The following is a 20942-nucleotide window of genomic DNA, read 5'->3' as shown; positions in this document are numbered from 1 at the left end:
GACAATAACATTTAGAAAGACATGTCCGATAATTATATCTACACAGATAGATCCTGAAGGACGTTACTTATTTGTAAAGGCAAAACTAAATGGTTACATAGTTACATAGTTAGTCAGGTTGAAAGACACAAGTCCATCCAGTTCAACCTTAAAAACAAATAAATAAAATAAAAAATAATCGTACAATCCAGATACCCAATTTTATGCCCACAATTGATTATTGTTATACTTTTGCCTCAATATATGCACCAAACCCCCGGAACGGTGAACTTCTTGATAAAGACCCTGAAACTATTGGAGAAATAGAGAGGGATTTTTGGACCCGTTTAACCTGGAGAGTATTCGATCATGTACGATGGTTATTGATTCTATCTCGGACCACGCTCCTATAACTTTGACCATATACCCAGTTTCAATGGGACATGTGGAAAGAACATGGCGGTTAAATGAATCACTGTTGGATGACAGTCGTATAGTGGAGGCAGTGAATTTAAAAATAAAATCGTATTTGGAAATGAACAAACCTGGAGAAACTAGCACTGGAGGAGATTAACTATTTGTTCATAAACTAATAGTAAAAAAAAGATGTTAGAAACCCAGGCCATAACCGCAGAGTTTCATAGTTATTACGAAGTCCTGTATAATATATACCCAGATCCATCAATTGCATCGGACGAACAGCGATTGGTAGAGATTATATAGGGAGTTCGGAGATGCCTTCGCTGCCGATAGAAGTGACCGAAGAAATAAATAGGCCAATTACGGTTGAAGAAGTGAAGGGAGTAATAGCAAATCTGGCAATGGGAAAAAGCCCAGGGCCGGATGGTTTTACCAACTTATATTATAAAAAAAATTCTCATACTTGGGGATCCCAGTATGCAACTATTTAAATGCGTTAAACCCCCTTCCTCCAGAAGCCTTATTAGCTTATATCACAGTGCTTCCTAAGTCGGGAAAAGGCCCTCAACATTGTGCGAACTATAGGCCAATATCCCTATTGAATTCAGACACCAAACTTTTAGCAAAAATATTAGCTCTTAGGCTACAAGATCATATAGTAAAAATAGTACACCCTGACCAAACAGGTTTTATGAAGGGCCGTGAGGCCAGGGATAATACTATACGAGTTTTACATATCCTGCACTGGATGAAATATGGCCTCCATAGAGCTCCTAGAGTGATAGTATCAATGGATGCCAAAAAGTCATTTTATAGGTTTAATTGGGTATTTATGACGGAGGTTTTAAAAAAGATGAAGGTGGGAGACCGTGTAATGGGTTGGGTCTCGGCATTATATGCATCCCCGAAAGTGAATGGTATGTTAAATTATTTCCAAATACATAACGGAGCGAGACAAGGATGTCCCTTGTCTCCCTTACTGTTCGCTATATTAGAACCCTTATGTAAATTAAAAAAAAATTGGATAATGGCATTATAGGCACTAAGTTTGGTGTGGGTTTTTTTTTTTTTTTTTTTTAACACACAAGTCACATAGGAGGTAGAGAGAAGGAAAGAGGGAAACCTCCAAGAATTGTTTTTTTTTTTTTCTCCTTTTTTTGTTGTGTCTTATTTATTTTTTTACAGGAGGGGGGAATACTAGGTAAGGATGTTTTCATGGTTAAATGTTTGAACATAAGAATTATTTTATATTTTTAAATGGAAATGTTAAGACTAATAATTTGATTTAAAAAAAAAAGACGTGCTAGTAGATTCATTGCAGAAGATTGCACAGGCCTTTAAGGATTACTATAGAAATCTATATCAATTAGAAGGGCGGAATCTATATGACTTAAATAACAGGTTGGAGGAGGAAAATAAGTATTTTCAAGTGTCAGGGATGCCAAGGCTTCCAGAAGAAACAATTAAGACATTAGATGCACCTTTGACAGTGGAGGAGTCTCAGGCGGCTCTCAAATCTCTGGAACCAGGCAAGGACTGGATGGTTACACTTTGTTATAATGTGTTTGCAGAGAAGCTGACAGGTTTGTGACCGCATTTAACTCTCTACGAGAAGGGCAAATGATGCCCTCAAACTCTATTCGCTCATATAGCAGTCATAGCCAAAGAAGGAAAGGACCCATCGGTATGTCCCAGTTACCGCCCAATATCCCTGCTCAATGTGGACCTGAAGATTTTTACGAAGATTATTGCTTCTAGATTACGGAGTCCTATTCCTAATCTGATAGACCCAGATCAGGTGGGGTTTACACCAGATGGAGAGGGTAGAGAAAATACCCAGCGGGTGATGAGTGCTATACATTTATCTCAAACTCAGAAAGCTTTGATAGTTGACTCGAGATTTTTAAAGACTATAATCCAACATATTGGACTGGGGGAAGGGATGCAGAGTTGGATATTAAATGTATATTGTAAACCATCAGTCTGAGTTAAGATCAATAATATATTGTTGGAGCCCTTCTCTATACTAAATGGGGACCCGTCAGGGTTGTCCACTTTCACCCATTTATTTTTATCTTGACCCTTGAGCCACTCAGACTCAGAATGATTAGAGCTAACAGCGACATCAGAGGGACATGGACAGAGAACATGCTGCTTATGCGGACGATTTGATTCTTATCACGTCCACCCTGACCTCACTGCTACAGGAAATACGGAGGTATGGAGAACTGTCCAACTTTAAGGCGAACTATGAAAAATCGGAGGCGATGGGGGTGGAATTGGATACTACCCTACAACATCAGATCACATCCCAATTATCTAAGTGGTCAGAATCTCACATCTTGGTTATTTGAGAATAAAGATACCGAAGCAGTTATCTAGAATTTTCTGATTGAACTATGTTCCAATAGTGCGACAATTCAGATTGGATTTCCAACGTTGGAACAGAGACTTTTACCTGGTTTGGCAGGATTAATATTATCAAAATGAATGCCATGCCAAGGTTGTATCTTTTTCAAACAATTCCCATAAAAATTCAAATAAAATTCTTGAGGGATATTAGATCAGAGATTATGCGTTTTGTTTGGGCTGGAAAATCTGCGAGATTAAGTAGAAATATTCTTTACCAAAGGAGAAAGGGGGAGCTGGGGTCCCAGATCCAGTGAAATACTATCAGGCCTCTCAGTTGTCAAGGGTGGTGGATTGGGGTGTCCAAAAAAAAAATGGATTGATGTGGAAGAGGCAACCATTGACATCCCACTGGAGGGAATTGTATGGATCCCAGAAAAAGATATCCCTCAGTCGGCAAAGAGGCACCCAGTAGTGGGTGGAACTATACGAATGGTTAAAAGATTGTTTAAAACTACTGTTATCTCACCAGATCCAACCCCGATGACTTCAGTCTTGGGAACACCAACATTTCAACCAGGTATAATGGATCCCTGCTTCAGGGCTCTGGCAAGTAGGGGTATCAGACTGTTTCATTTCTCTACAGAAGGGCGAGTTATGTCTATAAGAGATTGCTAAACTTTTCAGGTGAGTTAGATTTCATGCATAGGAACCAGTTGAGTACGTATATTTGGTCTAAGATGAAAAGTTCAGAGGTTTTACGGGACTTATTGACCTTTGAACAGTTATACTTAAAGGGAGAACCGGTGAGACACGCATTGTCTCACTTATATAGTTTACTGATCGAAGTTGTGACCCCACAGACCCTGCCCTCCTTACAGCGATTGGAGGAAGACCTAGGTGTGTCCTTCTCATGGAGTCAGAGAGATTTTGTTTGCCCATAAGGCCTCTGTGGCAAGTAGGTATCAAGGAGGGTATAAAATTCTTACGAGATGGTACAGAACCCCGGCAGCAATACATCAGATGTTTCCTCAAGTATCGGATGTATGCTGGAGATGTGAGGAATCGGTAGGCAGCATGATGCACATTTTCTGGGGATGCTCAAAATTAAGGGATTTTTGGACGATGGTTGAGACGACGATAGAAACGATCATGGGTTTGTCTCTAGGAGAAAATCCTGCAGCCTGTTTATTACATGACACTTCAATATCGAACGCAAATTATAAAGGCTCATTAGTAAAACATCTGCTTATTGCAGCCAAAGCATGTATTCCAGCATTGTGGAAAAACAATACATCTCCTACAAGATCTCAGTGGCTGGCAAGGATTTCAGAAATGCAAGGATCTGGACTATGTCAATGAAGGAAAAAAGAGAAGAAATACTGTAGGATATGGGCCCCATATTTTTAATTTAGAGAACAGGTTATTCGAAGCGAATAGACCTCAAAGAAGTTGGGAGGGGATACTCTGGCAGGGAGGCCAAAAGACGGGGAGGAGAGAAGAAAAATGTATTCTTCTTTTATTTTTGCCTATAGAGGCGGTACCAGGATATGAACCTGGATAGTTGGGAGGGAAGGGGTTAAGAAAAATAATAAAGGTATATATTTGTAATGGAAAAATGGAATAAGTAACAGAAAAGTAATATGGAGATGGAAGTGAGTTACATGAGGTGATTTATATGCTATTAATGGGAATTGTCATGCGAGAGAGGTATACCACTGCTTTGTAAGGTTAAAAATAAAATGGATACAATAAAAGAAAAATAAAGAATTAAAAAAAAAAAAAAAAAAAAGCTGGTTTGCTTGTCTTGCAGAGTGGAGCGGAGTTCTTATGGTTTCTTCATCCAGCTTTAGTTATCCTGCTTTCATTAAACTGTGTCGGTGAAACTGCTCATTACTCGTGACAGAGCCATTCTGTCTGCGCCAGCCCATAGGCTGCTTTAAATTTATAGGGAGACTGAGCAGGCTTGCATTTCTCAGTTGGTCATTATTGGGTCTGGTTTGAGACACCTGAATATAGGAGAGGAGATGGCCAATACCAGACCAGCTACAGACACAGGCCAGGGTCGTAGAGCTAATTACCTCTTGATCACTCGAGCCAAATGGGGTTGAGAATCAATCACCAGTAATAGGGCTATTGCAGTGTGGTTGTTATCGCGCTAACATTAACTGCTGCCATATTGTTAAACTTCTAGTAGACATTTACCAAAAATGTTACAGTAATGTCAGTTCAGTAGAGATGTGCAAATGGATAGAAGACATTTAACAAAAATATAAATGTGTGTGTATATATTATACACGCACACAGTATTATATAATATCTTATTTTTTTTCTTTTTTTGCCACATCAGTGAACACTTTTAAGAGACTTAAATCAACGCTACCGTTCATCGTAGTCCAATCTCGTTTCAACATCATTGTAGCAATTATTTATTACATAAATGTGGGTTTTTTGTTTTTTGCCCCTTGGGCTACAAACAAGTCTTCTCACAATGTACATGTGTTTACAAAATATTATCCCGCCCCACCCACATCCCACCCCAGGTCTCTCCAATTATCTAATGTCCTGCCCATTCGGCCCTAAATTGTGTTGTAATACTTCTGCCATGCTTTCGATGTATCTCGGTGATTGCTTGTATTTTTCCTAATCTTTCCATCTCTTTACTCACCCTGTTTCTCTTATTTCTCGGCTAAACTTTAAATGCTCAAAGTTGTAGATTTTATTCATTTTACAGAACCAGCTTTTCAAAGAGTGACTCTCTGGGTCTTTCCACTGGCGGGGAATTAAACTCTTTGCTGCATTTAGTAGACCTGGTGTCAGTGTTAACCTATGTTTGAACAGAGTGGTCCCATGGTGCAGGCACACCCTTGGCTCTTCTGGATTTTTTTAAACCCGTAATTTCTTCAATAATTAACAGTACTTTCTTCCCGAATACTATGATTTTAGCACATGAAAACCAAATGTGGAGCATAGATCCTATTTCTGAACATCCCCTCCAACATAGATTAGAGAGCCCTCTTTGAAATTTATGTATGCTATCTGGGGTTATGTACCATCGGGCCAAGCACTTGTTCATTTCCAGTAAACGACAGTCCGGTGAAATCGTACGCAGCATCCTTAATATTTTATAAACCTCTGCCTCCGTACTTCCTGTCCCAATCTCTTCATCCCATTTTTTAATAGGGGGCTCCAATATTTTTAAACCAATCGGTATTTTATATATCTTTGTGATCCCTCTCCTTCCGTCAGTCGCCACACACAGCCGCTCTAATGGACGCAGGCTGTCCGCCGACTTGATCGGTTGTGGGAGGGATTCAATGAAGTGTTGCAACTGAGCATACCTCCACCAGTTTATATCCAACACCTTTTTTTATTTTTTTTTTATTTTTTACTTTTACCGTATATACTCGAGTATAGGCCGACCCGAATATAAGCCGAGGCCCCCAATTTACCCCCCAAAAAACTGGAAAACTTATTGACTCGTGTATAAGCCGAGGGTGAGACATGGCTGTCCATCCCTGTGTGTCCGTCCATCCCTGTGTGTGTGTCCGTCCATCCATCCCTGTGTGTGTGTCCATCCATCCATCCATCCCTGTGTGTGTGTCCATCCATCCATCCATCCCTGTGTGTGTGTCCGTCCATCCATCCCTGTGTGTGTATCCATCCATCCATCCCTGTGTGTGTGTGTGTGTCCATCCATCCATCCATCCCTGTGTGTGTGTCCGTGCAGCCTTGTGTGTGTGTGCCCAGCCTACCTGTGTCCCGAGCCTCTGTCCCGAGCCGTCGTCCCGAGCCTCCGTCGTCCTGTGCCTCCTCCGTCCCGTCCCGTGCTGATGGATCGCCGCTCCAGGATCGCCGCTCTTCTCGGCGGCCATTCTACAATTCAAAAGCCGCGCCTCCGCCTCCGCCTGTGATAGGTGGAACACTCAATTTCCCAGCAGCCTGTGTTCCGCCTATCACGGACATCCTCTCATCCTCGTCCGTAGTACGAGGATGAGAGGATGTCCGTGATAGGCGGAACACTGACTGCTGGGAAATTGAGTGTTCCGCCTATCACAGGCGGAGGCGGAGGCGCGGCTTTCGAATTGTAGTATGTCCGCCGTCTGTCTGCTCGATACGCTGATCGAGCAGTCAGACGGCGATGACTCGAGTATAAGCCGAGGGGGGCACTTTCAGCCTCAAAAAAGAGGCTGAAAATCTCGGCTTATACTCGAGTATATACGGTAGTTCCTGAAACGTGCAAATTTTGCCTTTGTTAATAATATCTTTTAATTGTGCATCCTTATTCTTAAGCCACCCTCCATAAATCCTTTCTCTGGTGCAAAATAAGTGTTGCATAGTGGCATTAGTGGGGTATTATAATCCCTTTTTTTTTTTTTTTTTTATGAACCCAATCCAATATTGTCATTGCTATCTGTGTGATCGTGTGTGTCCATCTAAATCTCTTAAATGTGGCGGGATCCATATAATTTTGCCTAAAGAAGCATTTCTAATCCCTTTTTCTAACTTAACCCATCTTTTACCCATTCCACCACTCGTGCCAATAGAATTGAATAGTAATACATTTTAATGTCCAGAACCCCCAAGCCACCTTGTGTCTTGTCTCTAGAGAGTATTCCCAGACTTATTTGTGGCTTTTTATGCCTCCAAATAAACCTGCAAAATAACAAGTTTAGTTTTTTTTTTTTATATGTTTCGGGGATTGGGATTTGTATTTTAAATATTTTAGGGAGTATTCTCATCTTTAGGCAGTTTATCCTGTTAATCCAGGAACTCCTGTCTAGAGGCAATAATGTTTAACTCTGTTTTTGTCATTCATTAACGGAATACAATTTTGTTGGTACATCGTATCATGTGTAGATGTTTTGACCCCCAGATACTTTCATTGTCCCTCCAAATGAATGGATAGTCCCGTTTTAAGCAATTGTACTTCCCGTGGGGCAACATTTTTATATTTAAAATTTATGATTTTGAAGGGTTCATCATGAAGTTGAAGACTTCGCCATACATTAAGATGTTCAGTAGATTAGGAAGGGTTGTCCTAGGGCTGGTGATGTAAAACAGAACGTCATCGGCATATGCTGCTATTTTATGTGCTTCGTCGATCTGTAATCCCGTAACATCGGATTAGATCTTATCCTAGCAAACAATGGTTCCATTGATGGGATAAAAAGAGGGGACAGCGGACAGCCCTGCCGTGTCCCATTAAACATTTCGAAGGGCCGCGATAAGGACCCGTTTATTTTGACCCTCGCTGTAGGTTGCTTGTATAGGGCATTTATCCAGCCTATTGTCTTAGGGCCAACTCCAAATGCCTCCAGAGAGTTTTGCATGAATCCCCAGTCTACTCTGTCAAACGCTTTCTGGGCATCTATAGACTGTAGTAGCCCTGGGGATCCACTCTTTTTCAGTTTGTGTATAACCAAAAGGGTTCTAACTCCGTTATCCCTACTCTCCCTACCAAGGATGAATCCCACTTGATCTGTATGCACCAAATTGTTCATTAGTCTTCATTCGATTAGCTAAAATCTTTGCATGCAGTTTTACATCAGCATTCAGTAGGGAGATGGGCCGATAACTGGAGCACAAAGGATCTTTTCCTTCCTTAGGGATAATAGCGATCTCCGCCTCGAGCGCTTCCTATCGTATTTTCCAATCTACCCCTATCCCATTCATATAGAATACCGTTTTAGGCACCAGAATATTGCAAACCTTTTTGTAATCACCAATCGTGAACCCATCTGGCCAGAGCTTTTCCCGGATGCTGACTCTTAACATTTTAAATGTTTGTTTCTGTTATAGGGTCGTCTAGGGGACCGGCTTCATCTGGGTGTATTTTTTTTTTTTAAGGCCACATCCCTTTAAAAAAAACTCTGTTAATCTCTTTTTAGCAATGTCTGGGGGATCTTTTTGGGTTATTGAGTATAGATTCTCGTATTCTTGGAAGGCCCGGGCAATCTCTGGAGTAGAGAAGAACTGGAGTAGAAGTGTCCGCCTTTAAATATTTAATTTCTCTTAAAATGTTGGTTCTTTTGGTTAGGGTATTAAGCCTCCGAACATTATGACACTACCTTTTAATGTAGCCATCTAAATTGGAGCCTCCCACGACCCCTTCCTTCCGGTTTGGCCCATCCACCTTCCTTTCCATCCAAAATTTCCCTTAGCGTAGTCTGCCAGCCTTAATTTCCTACCTTTTCCTAGGACCCGTACCCCGAGCCGATGGCATTGTGCCACTTCCAGGCCTTGGCAAACTCGAACCTCAGTTGCCCCTTTCCCTGTATAATGGAGAGACCTCACCACCCCATCGCAAGCCCGCATCCTATGGGGGAATTTGCCTTACTAAAGGCTCTGGGATCCATGGTCACCCTAGACCACCTTGTTCTCCGGGTCCCCCCCAAGAGGTTGAGCTCCGTCTGTGCTGCCCTTAGCAGGCCTCTGCCTCTCCCAGTTGGGGTGCCCCTCCCTGTCCCACCCCCCCCCCCCCCTCCTGTGGCGCCATCCCCTTCCCCTCAACTTTTTTGTCTGGTTTCTTCTTGGGGATTTTCTTCTTCCTATTGGTCAAATGCCATTGTTGTTGGGCCGAGATGTTTGATGTTTTCTCTTGTACTTCCCACCAGCCCGGAATCTCTGACGCTATAGCCACTTTATTACAGAAAGCCTCCGTGTCTTATGGGAATCTCAATGTTGCCGATCGCCCCTCTTATTTGCTGCTAAGGCAGGCGGGAAAACCCCAGAAGTACTGTTTTCTTTTAATACTTCCAGTAGGGGCTTTTTTCCTTCTGAGTGTTGCTGGTGCTAAATCAGAAAAAATCCATAGGGGAGACTCATATTTGGCTGGTGGTGTTTTTAGGTTTACATAGTTACATAGTTAGTCAGGTTGAAAAAGACACAAGTCCATCCAGTTCAACCACAAAAAAAAATGAATAATATCATACAATCCCATATACCTAATTCTATACCCACAGTTGATCCAGAGGAAGGCAAAAAACCCCAGCAAAGCATGATCCAATTTGCTAAAGCAGGGGAAAAAAATTCCTTCCTGATCCCCCGAGAGGCAATCTGATTTTCCCCTGATCAACTTTACCTATAAATGTTAGTACCCAGTTATATTATGTACACTTGGGAAATAATCCAGGCCCTTCTTAACCACTTCGCACCCTGGCCAATTCTGACATTTCTCTCCTACATGTAAAATTCCTAATTTTTTTGCTAGAAAATTACATAGAACCCCCAAACATTATATATGTTTTTTATTTAGCAAAGACCCTAGAGAATACAATGGCGGTCATTGCAACTTTTTATCTCGCACGGTATTTGCGCAGCAATTTTTCGAACGCGTTTTTTTCAGAAAAACTGTTTCTTGCTTTAAAAAAAAACAAAACAGTAAAGTTAGCCCAATTTTTTTGCATAATGTGAAAGAGGAGGATACGGCGAGTAAATAGATACCCAACATGTCACGCTTCAAAATTGCACGCGCTCGTGGAATGGCGCCAAACTTTGGTATTTAAAAATCCCCATAGGCGACACTTAAATTTTTTTTACTGGTTACATATTTTAGGTTACAGAGGAGGTCTAGGGCTAGAATTATTGCTCTCGCTCTAACGTTTGCGGTGATACCTCACATGTGTGGTTTGAACACCGTTTTCACATGTGGGCGGGACTTACGTATGCGTTTGCTTCTGTATACGAGCTCACGGGGACAGGGGCGCTTAAAAATTTTTTTTTTATTGTTAGTTTTATTTTTATTTTTTTTAGTTTTACACTTAAAAAAAAAAAAAAAAAAAATTGACTTTTATTCCTATTACAAGGAATGTAAACATCCCTTGTAATAGGAATATGGCACGATCGGACCTATTTACAGTGAAATATGGGGTCAATAAGACCCCATATCTCACCTCTAGGCTGGGAAGAATAAAAAAAAAAAAAAAAAAAAAAAGATCCTGGCTTCCTAGCCAGATCGGCGCCGTTAATTTGAATACCGAGGCCGGGCGTGACGTCATAACATCGCGCCCGGCCTCCGAACGATCATAGAGACTCCAGGGACAATCTAGTCCGCCAGAAATCTCTGATTACTTGCTGGGGCCGGCGGATCCTGTGACCGACTCACCGATGGAAACGGTGAGTTGGTAGAAGCACGGGAGGGGGGGGCGTCCCCTCCCGCCGCCCGTAAGAACGATCAAGCGGCGGAACAGTGATCGTTCTTATGGTGTAGGGAATCGCCGGCTGAAAAAGGCAATATCTGAATGTCTGTGGCCTCAGGCATCATTTAGATATAACCACCGAAACCCCATGACGTCAATAGACGTAGTGTGGGAACCAAGTGGTTAAAGCAATCCACTGAGCTGGCCAGAACTACCTCTGCAGGGAGTCTATTCCACATTTTCACAGCTTACTGTGAAGAAACCTTTCCGTATTTGGAGATTAATTCTTTTCCTCTAGATGTAAAGAGTGCCCCCTTGTCTTTGACTGTAAAGTGAATAACTCGATACCAAGTTCACTATATGGACCCCTTGTACATGTTGATCATATCCCCTCTTAATCTCCTCTTATCAAGAGTGAATAAATTCAGTTCCTCTAATCTTTCCTCATAGCTGAGTTCCTCCATGCCTTGTTTGTTCAAATCATTTCTTTATCCTTATAGTTATGAAATCTTACAATCACGTCTCTAGGTGTTTCAGCTGGCATCTCTGCTGGTTTTCTAATCCTATGTATTCTCTATTCCTAATAGCGGCCCAAAAAATGTGTCCATTTTATCTTTTAGATCCTTGCCTAATATATCTGGCAAACCTGTGATCCTCTGCTTTTTCCTCCTACTGCGATTTTCCTGGTCTTCCCATTTATACCGAATAAGTTTTTGTTCTCTGCACCTCTTTCAACTGTTCTTTAAACTCTAACATGGCCACTGACTGGGATTCCAATTTTCCCTCTACTTCCTCCACTCTTTTAAGAATGTGGTGCATATCCTTGTGCATGGTCACTAATTTCCCCTGTATGGATTCTTCCAGCCTGGCAAACATCTCAGCCATCTTATCTTTTGTCGGTAGGTGCTTACTCTGTCTTGTTTCAGGGCCGGAGTCCTCAGCCAACGCATCTGTATTTTGTGGTGCGGTATTAGTGCCTACTTGGGATCTTCTCTTCCCTTCTGAAGTTTGTTTTAGCCACCATCTGTTGATTTGGACTGTCTTTATCATTTTCCGCTGTCATGTATTTGATTGTGCCAGGACTGGAAGTTACTTTGGGAGGGTTTGCTCCTGCACCCTTCGCCGTCCTCCCCCCTCATCTTATTGGATACCTTCTCTTCCCCCTGTACTTAGAGGGATGTTTTGTTCACCACCGCGTTCGCCGCTGCTCAGTTGTCCCGCTCTGCTTATCGCCACCAGGAACCTCCGCTGAGTGCTGCACCATCCCGGAATGGACTAGCAGGTCCAGCCAAATACTAGGAAAGGGTGGGGGGAGCTCATCTCCACGCTGCTACATCCCGGGAGGGAGGTTTAGCAGCACCTGCATTGGTCTCAGACGCATGACCGTTTACAACAACCCTTTTTAACACAGAGGAGCTCTTGAAATAACTTTCGGTCTCGAGCCCCTGCTAGAAATTACTAGTTCTACAACTCATGATACATTAGTGCAATGGTCATTGGGAAGAATACCCCTTACACTTGTGGTCATGGGGGAAGAATTACCACCTTTACAGCTAGTTGAAAAGATCAATTGTCAGTGGGAATTTGGCTGACTGGCAGAAATTGATCAAGGAACCTGGAGGAACCCTTGTTGAGAAACCCCAATCTACAAGAAGCATAAGCGAGAAGGGGAGAGTGCATGGAAAAATAGGTATCTGGTAAATTGATTCTTCCTAGTACCTAGACATAAACAAAGACTTAAAGTGGTAGTAAACCGCAGCCTTTTAAAAAAATAAAATAAACCCCGGCAAGACCATGGCATAATGTGCATCGCATACTAGCACATTATAAAATTACCTTGGTATGAAACTTTTCAGCGGCGCACTGTCACCGCTGACGGGGCTTCCATCTTCACCCAGCTTTCCTTCCACGTTTGCATGCTACTGCTGTCTGACTGGCTAAACCATGTCACTCCCGCACAGGAGCCGTGGAAGGGGTATGCTGTACCTCCAGAGCACATGTACCGGTGAAGTCATGGGCTGCTGTCTCCTAAATTGTGGTTTCCCCAGAACTAGGCTTCACTTACCATGTTGCTAACTTTTAGTTTTGATGGCCCCTCCAACTTTTGAATGCCCAAAAAAAAAAAAAAATCAACATGGGTGTTGGGACATGAAGAATCTATGCAAACATGGTCCAAGTGAGTTTTTTTTATGACTGTTGTGTGTGATTTTAGTTCAACCTGACAGTTTTTTGCATGTTTTTATTTTCAGAAATGGAAAAACATTAAGGTCCTGCACCTGAAAACGCAGACATCTGTGGCTCTGCCTATTTACAATTCTCCTACTGACAATTTGAAAAAACTTGACTCAACTAAGACTATGGACCATAATGTAAGTCATTTATAGATTACTTGACAAAGTTTATATAGTCACCATAAAAATCTAGAATGCATATTTTGGAATTTTACAGTAATCCTTTATACCGTTTTCAACAAGGGTATTAGCTAGACATGATTTTGGGTGCTTTTCAGTGATTTGGGATAGGATGTGACTGTTAGGTCAAATTGAACAGCAGAGCAGACGTTGTTAGTACATTCTTTACTATTATCCGGGACATCGATATTGCATTAATCTTACTATTCTCCGGGACATCGGTATTGCATAAATTTTCAGTGTTGGGTGTAATATGTAATTGCGTGTGTGCATGTACTATCTTCCACTCTTTTTTTTTTTTTATACTTTTCATTTTACTGTGTTTTTGCACTCAAAACATCCTATTTTTTTTCTTCCTGCTTGTCTTTTGATGGACAGTTTTTTTTATTTTTTAAAAAAAATTTTTAGTCATAAATCGTGGGTTAAAAATCCTGGCCAAAGTAATCTGTAGAGAGCTATTCGAAAGTAGAAAATGTCTCTTTTCAGATAAAGTAGGATATGCTCTTTATGTAAAGCTGGCAGTGTACAGATAAAACCTAAATTTTTAGGCTAAAGAAATCTTCAGCTTCTTTAATTTGTTTTTCTAGCAACTGGTCCTTTGCCACTGCCAAAAAGTGATGTACGACCCTGCATGGAAAGTTGTAAATGCTGATTTAAAGTGGTCTTAAACCCTTTACAATCACTTTTTGCTACAGGTAAGCCTATAATGAGGCTTACCTGTAGCTACCCCGGATATCTCCTAAACCAGCACCGTTTAGGAGATATCTCCTGCATCAGCATGTACCGATGTCATCAGCACATGCGCACTTTAACTTTTCTTTTCTATACTATGTTAGAGCTGTGCGATTAATCGTTAAATCGCAATCTCGCATCAACCCTCCTCATGAAAAGGCAGCCGCCAAAGTTTATCATAACATTGCTCAGCACCGAGAGATGAGAAAAAATGTTTAATTTTGTTTTAGATCATACAAATGAAACTTGGTCTGTAAGTGAGGTCAGTGTAATCGCTTACACTAAGCCTTTTTCTGACATTTGTTTCTTACAAGTTAAATATCAGTATTTTTGATAAAAAATTACTTGGAACCCCCAAACTTTTTTTTTCTCTTATATTCACCAACCGACACATCTCCTCTGTAACAAATGGCCAAGTGATCTCCTATTCAGGACACTGGCGGACATTTTCTGAAAGCCTGAACATGTTTTTTCAGTGTTCTCTAGCAGCAGCATGGCTTAGGTGCTCACAGCCATTTTCCCCGTGTTTCCTGTCTGTGTAATGGACACGGGGCGGCCATTTTCTTGAAGCCTGAGCATGTTTTTCAGAACGTTTAGTGCTCATTCCGACGGCTGTTACCAATGCAGCGTTTGTTTCCTCTGCACTTGGGAGCACTCAGGGTCTACAGGCACTACTTGTTAACAGCGCAGAACTCCTCAGAGTGGTGAGTCCGGTGGGAAAGAGCCCCTCAGTTCGGCGGCAGCAAGGAGGGTGGGACTGTCACAAGTCCCCTTCGGGTGGCAGATAGGGTAGGGTCAGCATGGCTTCAGAAACTGGTGTTTCTTCCCCTGAAATCAAGGCAATTGCAACCGGGTTACCTGCGGACTGCGTGGTGCCCATGGACATCCTGGCGGCGGTCCTCAATTCGTTTGTTGCCAAGATGGAGGCGGTGCGTGGGAAGACAGGTGCTAAAAAGCCCCCCCCCCCCCGTTCTCTGGGGTGAGCTCTGATGCAGACTCTGGTCCTGTTGAGGCTGGTGACCCCTGCTCTGTCTTGTCAGACGACGCTGACCAGGACCGTTTGGACAGTGAGGATGAGTCCCCGTCCGGGCGCGACAAAGCGCTTGTTGGAGCACTTATCACAGCTGTGCGTGATACCCTGAAGATTCAGGAGCTAGTGGATCCCTCTGCTGATGTACCGTCCCCTTTGGGTCCCGCAAGCCAGCACGTTCACCTAAGGTGTTCCTCTATCTGACTTACTTTGACAAGTTAATTTACAAGGAATGGGGTCGTCCGCAATGGACATTTTCGGTCCCCAAATACATGGCGGTGCATTACCCTTTTGAGGAGAGCCTTCTCAAAGTGGTCGGCTCCTCTGGTCATGGTCCCCCAGTATCCAGGTTAAATAACGTATCCATGATCCTGGTTGAGGGGACTCCTGCATTCAAGGATCCCACAGACAGGAAGGCAGAGGCAGTGGCTCGTTCCTTGTTTATGGTAGTGGGGTCATCCGTACGACCAGTACTTGCATCCGCACTTGTGTAGCAGACACTGAGTGGGCAAAACTTTTGCACTGTGAATTGGGAGAGAAACAGGCCCTTCCCTGTCTGCGTGGAACTAGCAGACCAACTAGTGCAAGGCCTTAAGTACGTCTGTGACGCGGCCCTGGATACTCTTCCTCTGCTATCCAGGGCCTCAGTGTCAGCTGTGGTGCTGAGGCACCTAATTTGGCTGAAATGCTGGTCTCCTGACCAGGCATCCAAAAAAGCCCTGACGGATCTTCCCTCCCTTGGCGACCGGCTCTTTGGAGCCTCATTAGATGACATTAAAAATGCCACTGGTAGTAGGAGTACTCTACTCCCACAGGCCAGGAAGACTAAGGAGCCATGCCATAGGCAGGCGGACTATTTGAGTCGACAGATGCTGGACCCAGGAGAATGGGTTTTGCATCCGCAGACATTCAGGTTGCTGTGCCTGAGGTGGGGCACACCAGACGTGGATCTGTTGGCCTCCCGTATCAATTAGAAGGTGCCAAGTTTTGTGTCCAGGACAAGAGATCCGTGGTCAGATGTGCTGGTGGCTCCATGGGATCAGTACCAGCTGATCTATGCCTTTCCTCCACTGAAACTGTTACCATGTCTGCTTCGCAGAGTGGAAGCAGAGGGGATCCCAGTAATACTGGTTGCCCCCAATTTGCCTTGGCGTCCTTGGTACGCAGACCTGGTGCGTCTGGTGGCAGAAGCTCCCTGGCGACTGCCGTTGCCAGAGGACCTTCTGTCTCAAATTGGCATTAAGCAACATCAAAGGGCAATTTTCAGCCTTGGCTGTCTTTTTTTTTTTTTTTTTCTCAACGACCCCTGGCATCGCACTCCTTAGTGAGTACCTTCGTTCAGGGAGTTCGACATGTAGTCCCTCCTGTGCATCCACCGTTACCCCCATGGGATTTGAACCTGGTGGTGTTGGAGCTTCAAAAACCACCATTTGAAAATATCGAGATTGCCCTGTTGACTCTTTCCCAGAAAGTGGTATTTCTAGTGGCCCTCACATCAGCCAGGAGGGTTTCGGAACTGGCAGCCTTGTCCTGCAAGTCGCCCTATCTGCTTATCCACAAGGATAAGGTGGTGGTGCGTCCAACAGTCTTTTCTACCGAAAGTGGTCTCGGCTTTTCATATCAATGAGGACATTTTATTGCCATCTGTGTCCTAAGCTGAAGCACCCTAAGGAGGTGGCCCTTCACGCTCTAGACATGGCTCGGGCTTTGAAGGTGTATTTGTCTCAGACTCACTGTTTCGGTGGCTGGTCCAAAGTAAGGCTTGGCGGTCTCGTCGACCACCATTTCCAGGTGGATCAGACAGATTGTAGTACAAGCCTACGCCTTAAAAGGGCAGGTGCCCCCCTTTCTGGTCACGGCCCACTCCACAAGGGCAATCGGAACGTCTTTGGCCTTCAGACACCAATCGTCTGTCGCTCAGGTGTGTAAAGGGGAGACCAGGTCGCCTGTCCACACGTTTACCAAGTTCTACAAGGTAGATTTTCGGTAAAAAAAAAGTACTATTAAGTTAATGCTCTTGCATTACATTCTGCAGTTTTTTGTGCGGTTATGGGTAGTCACTCCTGTTGAGGGTACCCTGGTTTTTGTGGTGGTTTGTTAACACGCACTGTTTTTTGTGGGTAAAGTTTGACTAATTCATCCACCATGGCAAGTGGGAAGTTTTACCACCCCTCAATTGGCACTGCTTGGAAACATCCCATTTTGTTAGAGGAGCTGTGTCGGTCGGTGAATATAAGAGAAAATAGGATTTTTTTTGTACTCACCGTAAAATCCTTTTCTCTGTAATTCACCGACTGACACAGCACCCGCCCCTCTTATCTTTACGTTATACTGCTTGTTGAGGTCTGTCTGGCAGATGGGAGTGTTGTAGCCCGAGGGACCACCCCCTGGGAGGAACTAAGAGTTCTGAGTGTTGTGTTAAAACTATGCCTAGTATTCTCCTAGTGATGAGGCTAACGAGCCATGCTGCTGCTAGTGAACACTGAAAAAACATGTTCAGGCTTTCAGAAAATGTCTGCCCGTGTCCTGAATAGGAGATCACTTGGAAAATGGCCGCTGAAGCCCAGGAGGGCATGCTGCCTTGCCCACACAGAAAACGGCCATTTTTTACAGAGAGGAGCTGTCGGTCGGTGAATTACAGTGAAAAGGATTTACGGGGAGTACAAAAAATCCTATTCATTTTTTTTTTTTTTTTTTTTTTTTTTTTTTTTTTTTGCAGAGGCACTAGAGACTAAAATGGCAGTCATTGCAATATTTTGTCACACTATATTTGTACAGCGGTTTTTCGAAGGCAATTTTAAGCAAAAAAATGTGGTTCTCATTTTATCCAGAATCGTGCAGCTCTACTGTATGTTGACATTTTATAGGTCTTTTTGTTATGGCTGTTTTATGTGAGAAATTTCCTGTTGTGATCTGTATAATATATTCTACTGTATTACACAATTTTCATGTCCTACTATTCCACAGTCTTACACTTATTGTGTAATTTTGTACTGTTCTCAACAAAAAACAGTAAAAGTTTTTGGATGTTATGTTTCTAGGTTTTAAGCCCAAAAAGAGTTCAACTTGGAGCATGAGACAATTTTAAGGGGGTGAAATAATTCTGTGACCGTCTATGCTAAGATGTGCCCGAATCAAGCGCATGGTAATACTCATACACTGATAGTTATGTATGGGCTTGTTCAAAGACCCGTTTATTTGGGTGCAGTTTATATATGCCAATACAGGCAAAACATAAACGTTTCTCTTTTGTTCATTGACGGACACAGCATCTTCATCTTGACTTTAGGGTTATATCGCCCCCTTTAGGAGAGGACTAGGCAGAAAGTGTTACACTTGCACAGTATTGCCCAGGGGGCAGTCCTACTGGCTATAACCCTCACGCTGCATCCAGCAGCTCAGTTTTTTCTGCCTAGTGTAGAAGGACCTGGCTCCCGGTGGGACCATTGGTGGAGAATTTCTTTTCTTGTTTTTTCTGCATTTTTGTTTCCTGTGATTTACAATCAACAGCCGGGCTGGGTGACGGGCTGGATAATATAGATCCTGGTAGTCTCCCCAGCCTGGCCATTGATCGTGAGCAGGCCCTAGCTACTCGCTGGGTCGGCCATGACATGCCCCAGATGATCCAGGGGCGGCCGGTGAGCTATATGCTCCGGGGCACACATGACCCAGCTACTGCTGTCTGTCACAGTGTGCAGTGGCCGACAGCCACCCTGTACTGCTTGGGTGATGGGTTTGTCTGTGGAATGCATCCAGTAGTCCCTGCAGGAGGGGTAAATATGTTTCCACCTGTCTTGGGAGTATGGAGCAGCTGGGCGCAGCTGGGCATTCCCTGGGAGGTCTTTCCCTGTCCCTTCCCCCCTCCCCATGCTATGGGCCACTGTGTGACTGGACCTCTGGGGGATCTCTGGGTTCCGGCAGGGGGCTGCGCTGGGTGTTGGGGGTCCGCTCGTCCTCTTTCCTGTTTCTGGGCCACGGTGGGGTGTTTGTGCTGTGTGTGACGTGGGGAAGCCGCCGTGTGTTCCGCTGCCGTTTTTCTATAGCCACAGCCAGTTTTTGCCTTTCAGCCATTTTCTGAAAGATGTTTGTTGCTGAGGTGGCCATTTTCTAGTAGCCTCAGGTAGTTTTGTCTCTAGCACTGGGTGCTTGTTTCCTTCTAGAACAGCACAATTTTCGCATAGACACCTCATAGATGACACGTGAGAGCGGACAGCAGCACAGCGCAGTACCTGGGTCAGGGTGGCGAGTCCTGCAGGGGCCCTTCAGTCTGCGGCAGCTAGGAGGGTGGACATTTTGTGTGAATCCCTAAGTGGTGACAGGCAAGTGTGGGTCAGCATGGCGTCGGAAGCTGGTGTCTTCCCCGGACATCCCTGTTGTTGCAACTGGTTCCCCTGCACCTGCGGTACCTATGGAAGCTCTGTCGGCGGTCCTGAAGGCCTTTGTTGCCAGGGTGGAAGCGGCGTGTGGCGCAAGGGGCTAAAGAAAAAACCCTCCCTCCACCATCTTCTGGAGAAAGCTCTGATTCAGACTCGGGGGGGGGGGGGGGGGGCCCGCTGTGACAGGCGGCCCCTGTTCTGACAGTGAGGATGACTCCAGGTCAGCACAGGAAAAGGTGCTTGTAGGTGCATTTATCACAGCAGTGTGGGATACCCTAAAGATGGAGGATACGGCGGGGGCATCTACAGAGGTGTCAGTCCCTTTTTCGGGTCCCACATGGCGGCCCACGCGGCTGAGGTGTTTCCTTATCCAACTTATTTTGAGAAGTTTATTTACAAGGAGTGGCCTTTTCAGTCCCCAAACGCACGGCGGTGTGTTACCCCTTTTGAGGAGAGTTTCCTGAAGAAATGGAGATCTCCTACAATTGTTGACCCCCCGATTCCGGTGGAAGGGACTCCTGCCTTCAAGGATCCTGCCGACAGAAGGGCCGAGGCGGTTGCCCGGTCCAGGTTTATGGTGGCGCGGTCAACATTGTGGCCTGTGTTTGCTATGTCCCTGTTGTCAGACGCTTCTCCAACTCATGGTGCAACAATTTAGTCCATTCAGTAAGCAACGGGCTTTCCCGGTCAGCGTGGAGCTGGTGGACTAATTGGTGCAGGGCCTTAAGTATGTCTGTGATGCGGCCGTAGATGAGACCTCCTTGCTCTTTAGAGCCTCAGTATCAGCAGTAGTGCTACGTCGCCTGATTTGGCTGAAATACTGGTCTGCGGACCAGGCATCTAAGAAAGCACTGGCAGACTTGCCCTTCCAAGGAGAGAGGCTATTTGGAGCCTCACTGGATGAGATTAAGAATGCTACAGGTGGTAAGAGTATGTTGCTCCCACAGTCCAGAAAAGGCAAGGAGCCAGGCCGTAAGAAAGTGTGCCCTCCTTTTCCGCTCAGAAGCAGATTTTTCCTCTGCCCGGGTCAGCAGGTAAATGTTCCCAGTCTGACAAGGTACCTGCTGAGGCCTCCCTGGTTTTGCAAGCCTGCGAGCAAATCTGTTATTGCATGAAGGTTTGCCCCTGCCCGACTCTTGGGTGGGGGGGGGGGGTCACCTTTGGGAGTTTGCAGCCTGGTGAACCTCCCTACTTTCCGACCAGTGGGTCTGCAAACTGATTTCATCAGGATACAAAATAGTTTTTCTTGTCCGCCTGATTTTTTCCCCTTCAACCTTCATCTTCTCGTCGGGAAGACTTGTATGGACGCCGGAAAGGTTTCAGGGATTCTACTCCAATCTGTTTTGTAGTCCCAAAGAAGGAAGTGGTCCGTGCGCTCCTGGACCTCAAGGCCCTCAACAGCTTTGTAAAAGTAAGGAAAAAATAAACTGCGCTTAGGTGAAGCAAGAAATAAACAAAAATTACTAACACTCTATAAGGAAGGCGGCAGCAATAAATGTGATAC

The 20942-nt window shown here is 44.3% G+C and overlaps 1 protein-coding gene across 1 annotated transcript in view; it reads left to right on the top strand.

The window, feature by feature from the left end:
• The window catches only part of RSL1D1 (ribosomal L1 domain containing 1), a 218784-nt gene that overhangs the window by 140131 nt on the left and 57711 nt on the right, over positions 1-20942 (top strand). The window contains exon 7 of the mRNA XM_077448904.1: positions 13139-13258. Coding sequence (XP_077305030.1) covers positions 13139-13258 — 120 coding nt within the window. The remainder of the gene's footprint in view (positions 1-13138; positions 13259-20942) is intronic.

This window comes from Lithobates pipiens, unplaced genomic scaffold (assembly GCF_037356315.1).
Source record: "Lithobates pipiens isolate NorthernLeopardFrog02 unplaced genomic scaffold, aLitPip1_a1.2 Scaffold_22, whole genome shotgun sequence".
In the NCBI taxonomy this organism is placed as follows: domain Eukaryota; kingdom Metazoa; phylum Chordata; class Amphibia; order Anura; family Ranidae; genus Lithobates; species Lithobates pipiens.
This window is presented reverse-complemented; position numbering and strand designations above follow the sequence as displayed.